Here is a 7,921-nt window from a genome sequence, read left to right as displayed (position 1 = left end):
AGGGTTTTTTATTTTGTTTCCAAAAAGGAACTATAGAGGACAAAAAGCAAACACATATAAGGAAAAGAGTAGAGAGAATTTCAGGGAACACAGAACGAAAGCAGCTTAGAAGTTTCTTGAGTGCTGCAAATAACAAGACATAGGTTTCAAGGATGAGGGTCGGAGGAGAAAGGTCAAGGTTCCCGACACCTGTTAAAGCCCCGCCCATAGCCCAGGCCCCGCCCCTAAACTATACGGTTGGCTCTCTAGCCCTAAGAGAAGGTGGGACTTCCTAATTGAGGCCAGCTACTTCCGGCAGAGTCCGGAACACTCTACGGGGAAGGGGCGGGGCCCAAACTGCGTGGCCAATCGGAGCGACTCCTAGATTTTGCCGGTGGACTCGCGGGGTAGCTCTTAGGAACCAGCACCATGGCATCCGGCTGCAAGATTGGCCCGTCCATCCTCAACAGCGACCTGGCTAATTTGGGGGCCGAGTGTCTCCGGATGCTGGACTCCGGGGCCGATTATCTGCACCTGGATGTAATGGACGGGTAACTCCGCTGGGCTCGGCTCGGGCTGCGGCGCGGGGCGGGGTCGGCGTGCCTTCTTCGGGCGCCTGTTGGCTGCACGGCATCACTTTGCTGCGGGGAGCCTCCCGGTGAAAGGGAGCCAGGCCGGAGTCCCGGAGACGGTGCCTGGACCCGGGGCGACCCCGCGGGCTGCGGCCGGAGCCCAGAGCACAGCCCTCCCCTCCCCCTTGTGATGTGTGGTCGTCCAGCACCCTGAGACCTAGGGCAGTTCCCTTCATTTTTCACTTGGAGACACTGAGGCCCAAGTAGATATGACTTGCTCAAGCTCGTATAGCTAGTTAGTGACAAAAGTGGCGAGATAGACTTGCGTAACGAGTAGCAGCTTGGCCCCTGGAGCAAGATCGCCTGACTTCTGCCACTTGCACAGCTTTCTTGGGCAAGCCACTGAGCCTCGTTGAGCTGCAGTGTTACTATCTGCAGAGTGAGGATAATGATGGAACCTGCCGATGAGGCATGCTTGGTAGGTGAAATGAGTGAATATATGGCATTTAAGAAATTCTCGACAATTGTTAGCAGCTGTATTATTCTCCTTTTCAATTTCTTGTCATATTTTTCCTTAAGACACGCTGCTGTTCAGGGAGGTCTTTTTTTTTTTTTTTTGTTAAGTCTTAGTTACTGTCTGTAGAGAGCTGCACTGCTAACCCAAAGACTGCACCTCTGGCGGTTCAAATTCCCCCAGTGGCTCGCGGGAGAAAGATGGATAGTCTCCTGAGCGATTTACAGCCTGGGCAACCCACTGGAGAGTCAGGTGTGATTCAGCGACAAGGAGAATGGTTGTGACAAGAGCCCTGGTGGTTCAGTGGTCAGGCTCACCCGCCAGCTGCGAGGTGGGCAGTTCAATCCGACCAGCAGCCCCGTGGAAGAAAGATGGTGCGTTCTCCTTTCAGAAAGATGTACAGCCTTGAACACTGTATGAGGCAATCAAATCCTGCCCATAGGATTTTCATGAGTCAGAAGCAGCTGTGAGACAACGGGTTTGGCACTGGGGTAGGGTTTTTGGTACTTGGAGCACATACATAAGTGACAGTATTTTGAATCCAAATGATGATACATTTCTCAGATTATAAAAAGGAGAAACAAGTTTTCACAAGATTGCACAAGCTTGTGGCAGAGTTAAAATTTGCAGCTCAGATGGCAAATTTGCCAACCGTTTTCTGAGGCCTGCTAAGAACGGGTCACAAAACCATTAGAGTCGGGCTAGAAAAGGACATTTATTTCGTATTAGGTAAACTTCTCTGTGCCTTTATTTAAGTTTGTGCAAGTAGTATTTTTACAAAAGATTGTCAACTTCCCTTTACCTTTAATCTCACTCACGTCTAAGACTTGTTTTGCTCTGCCAGGTGAAATCTGTTGTTTCTCTTTTTCCATTTCACCCAGCTATTGTGCCAGGCTGTTCCATGCATAATGCCTTGAACTGAGGCTTAGGCCTTCTTAGTTAGACCTACGAATTACAGACTGAGTGTGTAGGGTTAGTATGATCCCTCACAAAAATCTGATGTTTTGTAAAGCGTTTGCTATTATTGTGATTCTGTTGTTTTGACACCCTTGCTTGGTAGCCCAGATCTTCTATCCATGTGGTGTGCACCTCAGGGATTTACGTATCTGGGAAACAGATGGCTCAGGACAGAACTGGCTGCGTGTGTGCATATGTAGTTTATCTGACATTTTAAACTATTTTGATTTAAATAAGTTTTGTACACACATATATAAAGCAAGCAAATAGATGGGGAAATAATTTGTTTCAGTTCCCCACTCAGAAGTGCTAATAAGGACAAAGCCAGACCCCTTTGCCCTCATGTACTTTCGGATTCACTGTAACTTTATAAGGCTAAAGTAGAACCTCCCGAGCTCTGTGAGGTGAGTGAGTAAGTGAGTAAGGAGTTCTACCAAGGTAGAGGCAGGCGCTTTGAATCCACCAGCTACTCAATCAAGGACAGTGCGCTCTCTCCTCCCGTGCTGTTTATGGCCTCTGGAAATCCGCAGGAGGGTCAAGTTCAAGTTGGTTCTGGCCTTGATAGCAGTGAGTCTTTTGGTTTTGTTTTTTTAAAAAATTTGTATGGAAGCTGATTGCCACATCTTCCCCATGTACAGCAGTTGGTGGGATTAAGCCACTGACCTTGAATTAGTAGCCAAGTGCTTAACTGCCATGCCACCAGGCTCCCTCCATGGTGAGGAAACTAGCTAATATGAGCATGTAGCGATTTCTGCGCTTTTTGTGAACTAATTCACAGTCTTACTGATTTGGCCCTGTTATTACCGCCATCATTTGACGGTGAGGGATGGGACACCTGCTCTAATTTCATCGCTGCCGTGCTTGGAAGCAGTGCCGAGCCTACGCTGTCCCAGAAATCAGCTGTCTCAGAAATCAGCCGCCTTCTGTGACCTTTGCACTTACAGAGAATAATTAAGCCAATCTTTGTGCTCCACGACGAAGAGTTGGTACATGTATTCGTGCCCTTTACTTCATGTCTGTCTTGCTGTGTAGTAAGTTCCCTGGAAGTAGGGCTGTCTCTCTTGCTCACCTCTGTATTTGACAGATAAGTGTCCTGACGACTGACTGTCAAGGTGAAGGAAACCAGGGAACCACTTTGCTCCCTCGTACCCTCTTGGCAGCTTATCTGATAAAAGGGTTTTTAAAGTTGCTTTTTTATTAATTTGAAGCCTCATCCCTCTTGATAACTTGTTCATTTGAGGGGAAAATATTCTACAAAATATGTTCAATTTTAAAATTGACTCTTAGTTTTCACAGTGTTTTAAGAGAGAGAGAGAGAGAGAGAGAGACCATAAATATTGAGAGACTGAAAATCACTCATAGTGTTTTTAATCTCCTTTTGCAGAGGAGGAAAGCAGATAGAGGGGTTCTGTCCCTTCCCCACTGTCCGGCCAGAAGAGGTGGAACCTGGCACGGTGGAGGCCGTTCACCTAGGCAGTGCTTGCCAGTGGCTTCTGGCCAGGTAGGAAGGAAGGTGGCCTTCCTCTCCAGCGGTGGCCGGCCACAGCATGCCACCTTTCCAGGATTGCTTTCCTGCTTTCTCTTTTGTCCTGGTTCTTTAAAAAAAAAAAAAAAAATTATCCAACCTTAAACTCACATGCTATTTTCCCGGCATGTACCCTCTACCCCAACACTTATAAAAATACAACAACAAATAAAGTCTCCCGGCCTTCACATTGCTTCTGACTCAAAAGCACCCACCTTTAAAAGATTTCTAACGAGATTATAATGGGTTTTTTTGAGAGTCAGGAGTACAGCCACATAGGAGACCATGGTAGGAAGGGGGTTGTCTAATTTTGGAAAAAGTGGAAAGTGGAGGACATGAGTTTGGTTGGCTGTGTGAGGTAAAGGACAAGTGACTTCTTAGAAGACCAGCAAGCACTTAATGCAGCATGATAGAAGTGACAGGCGTATGTTGGTCCATAGCATGGTCACAGAGTGAAGAACAATTTCTAAAATAGTTACCAGGATTTTAGATTAGAGACCTGTCGGGTTAATGCTGGATTTCCGACTTCTGAAAACAATCCAAAGATTTGCCAGTATTGGATCCATGATCTTGCAACACACAATGAACTGGAGCTAAATAGCAGCCGCCTTCAGCCAGGCCGGGAGTGCTGTGGTTATCCCATCCCATCTGCTCTGTTTTGCTCCTGGATTTAACTGCCAAAGGAGGTTCAGTGGCCAGTTGTTTGGCTGCTAAACAAAAGGCGATAGTTTGAACTCAACCAGTCCCTCCCCTGGAGAAAGATGTGGCAATCTGCTTCTGTAAAGAATGTGTCGTTCTGTACCCGTGAGTCATAGCTGACCATCCAAAGGACAAACACATATGTCTTGAAAAAGGAAAAAGTGCAGCCAAAGTATTCCTTGGAGGCAAAGATGGCAAAGCTTCACCTCCCAGCGTGTTACTAGGAGAAGCTGTTCCTTGGAAAGGGCCATCATGCTTAGAAAGGTTATCAAAAGAGAAGAAAACTCTCAACAGGATGAATTGATTGACACAGTGACAGCAACAGTGGGCTCCAGTGGATCAGAGATGATGAGGATTGCACAGGATAGGGCAGGAAAAGGTCTGTAGTGCTAATTAGGGTCGTTCTAAGACATGCTCAGCTCAGTGACCCCTGACAACAACCGCCACATGGCAGGTGATTGCCTGCCTGTCCCGAGTGCTGCCAGCCTTGGAAATCTTACAGGGCCGCTCTGCTCTGTCTTGTAGGTGTGTTTTGAGGTGAATTTGACAAGGCCAGTTCCTGTAAACAAAAGAGTTTGTGATTCCTGATTCATTCACTGGAAGATTGTTTTTTGGTTACCATGGTACTTTTTTTACCCCAACCTTGATCCTCCTCTTTGCCTTGTTTGGAGATCTGTCTGAATTACAATTATTTTATAACCAGATTAGGGTTAATGACAGAACCTGAGGAGAACTGAGAATTTTATCCTTGTGTTAGAAGCAATTACAGTTTAAACCCAGTGAGTCACCTTGGAAGAAGAGATACTTTTTTACTACATTTTATTTTTTATAGCCAAAAAAAAAAAAAAAAAGTCTTCAAGTTGGGGAAGGGGCTTGGAGGGAAAGCTCAGTAATGATGAAACTTTCTTAATGAAATTCCTTTTTTATCAGCCTGGGACTGTGAAATGTTTTCTTGGGTTGTCTGATGAGAACTTCCTGCTGTGACACTTGTTAAAAATTTCAGATTCCTACTTCTCTGGTCAGAGAAGCAATGTAGCATCAGATTACATCTTCCCCACTCAACATAAGTGCTCGTTAAGAGAACAAAGAAGCAGTGCATCTCTGTTAACATTTACAGCCCTAGAAACCAATACTTAGAATCTGGACAACAGTGGATCTCCCACTCAAGTAGTCTTGGACCCTAGAAATCAATGTGTAACAAGTCTTAGTGACAATACTGTTTCAAGTATATTTTGGAACTCCTAGACTTCTTGTTTAGTTACATAGCCTTTTAAATTACAGCCTCATGAGTCTGATTGCTTACAGCTTAGGTGAAGAAACTAGTCTCGTGAATTCGTCTTCTGTAGTGTGTCGGCCACGTGATTTGGGTTGACATCCATCCTCCATGGATCCTAGTGTTAATGTGTGGAAGTGTCTGCACCCTCTGCTTACCCTGGCTTTCTCGGCTGTGTGCTGGATCCTTAGTTCTCTCTTAAAACCCCTTCTTCCTGGGCTTGCTGTTGTTCAGTGTAAGGGCAGATAAGCATAATTGAGAGTTTGGGCTTTGGAGCCAGATTGCCAACAGACCCTACCTCTAGCATATTAGCTGAGTGAACCTGGGCAGTTGCTTTACCTCTTTACCTGTAGGATAGAGGTATTAGGAATGCATACCTCAAAGTGAAGAGAATGGGAATCCCAAAACACTTGATTGTGCTCATGAGAGCACAATCTATACTCAGACCAGGAAGCAGTACTCATAACAGAGCAAGGAAACGCTGCATGGTTCAAAATCAAGAAGAGAGTGCATCAGGGATCAGGGGTACGTCTTGTCTCCCCATACCTTTCAGTTTATATGCAGAACAGATCATTTAAGAGGCTGGGCTTTATGAGGAGGAGAGTGGCATCAGGAGTTTGCGTTATGCAGATGACACAATCTTGTTTGCTGAAACTGAGGAGGATTTGAACACTTGCTGCAGAAGGTCAAGGACTGTAGTCTCCAATATGGCTTGAAGTTCAACATCAAGAAGACTAAAAGATTCTCACCATTGGGCCAATTGGCAGCATCGTGATCGATGGAGAAGAGATTGGGGTTGTTAATAATTACAGTTTGCTCGGATCCACAATCAACATTCTTGGCACTAGCAGTCAAGAAATTGAAAGACAAACTGTACTGGGAAAAATCTGCTATCAGGATGACTTTTTCAGAGTACTAAGAAGCAACACTGTCAGTCTAGAAACTAGGGTGCACCTGAACCAGGCCATGGTCTTCATAATTACTTTCTATACATCAGAGAGTTGTATAATGACTAAGGATGACTAAAGAAGAATCTGTGCTTTTAAGTTGTGCTGGAGAAGAGTCTTGAACATACCATTACCATGGATTGCCAAGAAAATAAATAGGTCTGTCTTGAAGAGGTTGAAACCAAGTTTCTCCTTGGAGGTGAGGATTTTGAAGCTCCATCTCATACCTTGGGCACATGGCCAAGAGGTCCTCAGAGAAGGACATCATATTTGGAAGGGTGGAAGGACAGGCAGGAGAGGAAGACTCAGGGTGAGAAGGATTGACACAGTAACTGGGGCAATGAGGGTAGGTGTGTCAGAGTCACTGGTACTTGCTCAGGCAGGGTTCAGAGCTGTATATAGGGTCGCTGTGAGTCGTAGGTGACTCCACGGCACATAACAACCACCACCACCACCTCTTAGGGAGCTCTGGTGGCTTAGTGGTAAGGGATACGATGTCAACCCAAAGTAACACAGTTTGATGCTCCAGGAGAAAGATGGGCAGTCTCTTGTGTGATTCACTGCCTCTCCACACCTGCTGCAGAGTCAGCCGTGAGTCAGTCCCAACTCAATTGTTCATGACCGCTGCCGCCTTATAGGATTAGGAGCTCTGGTACCTTAGTGGTAAGAAGTTGCCCTGTCAGCAGTTCCCGTTGCTAAAGTCACCGTGTCAATTCATCTTCTATCCACAGATAGTCTTAGTTTTTTACTAACACTCATTCCTGCAGTCATGTGAACTTAAGCCTTCCACCTGTTGTGGCATGCTGTTGGGTCAGTTCTGACTCCTAGAGGGCTGGTAGGCCAGGAGAACCATTCCGTCCGCCCGCTTCGGTTCTCATCCTTCCAGAAGCTGACGAGCCAGGTCTTTTCTCACACAGAGCAGTGGCCACTTTGCCATGTTTTATTTGGCAGGTGAGCACTTAACCAGTGAGCCACTGGCACTCTTTAACCCCCAACATCTAACCAGCTGGTTCTTAGTGTTCAGTTCTTGCCAGGTAACAACACCTCTTGGAAATCTTCTTCAAATTTATTGCCAAATTTGTTTTCCTGCTTTATTATTTGCATTGTTTGTATTTACTGCAGGATAAAAATCTCACTATTTACTACAGGATAAAATCCAAACACCTCAGCTAGGCCCCGAGGCCCTGCATGGGGCAGGATCTGCCTCCTGTCTTTTTCAGTCACCACGCCAGTTACCATTCTGTCCCTTGCCTGTTTCTACTCTTCTGCCTTTGCTTCAGTCTTCACACTGTGTGTTTCTACAAGTCTTGTTGTGTAAACCTCAAAATCTTCCCCCTCTTCTTAAATGCTATCCTTTCTTCTGGAATCATTTTACTTGTTGTTTGTTGTTGTTATGTGCCGTCGAGTCGCCTGCGACTCATAGCGACCCTATGTACAACAGCCCTAAACTCCGCT

The 7,921-nt window shown here is 45.8% G+C and overlaps 1 protein-coding gene across 2 annotated transcripts in view; it reads left to right on the top strand.

Annotated features, from left to right (window-relative positions):
• The first annotated feature begins 313 nt into the window (after positions 1 to 313).
• RPE (ribulose-5-phosphate-3-epimerase) overlaps positions 314 to 7,921 on the top strand; it is a 19,849-nt gene continuing 12,241 nt past the window's right edge. Inside the window, exon 1 of one of the 2 annotated variants that reach the window (XM_006891934.1) lies at positions 314 to 530. In XM_006891934.1, the coding sequence (XP_006891996.1) occupies positions 409 to 530 (122 nt within the window). In that variant the 5' untranslated portion in view covers positions 314 to 408. The remainder of the gene's footprint in view (positions 531 to 7,921) is intronic. The other variant, XM_006891935.1, reaches the window with a different exon arrangement.

The sequence above is a fragment of the Elephantulus edwardii genome, unplaced genomic scaffold (genome assembly GCF_000299155.1).
Source record: "Elephantulus edwardii isolate Elephantulus edwardi_28Jun2011 unplaced genomic scaffold, EleEdw1.0 scaffold00106, whole genome shotgun sequence".
In the NCBI taxonomy this organism is placed as follows: domain Eukaryota; kingdom Metazoa; phylum Chordata; class Mammalia; order Macroscelidea; family Macroscelididae; genus Elephantulus; species Elephantulus edwardii.
Note: the sequence above shows the minus strand (reverse complement) of the source record. Positions and strands in the feature narration are given on the sequence as shown.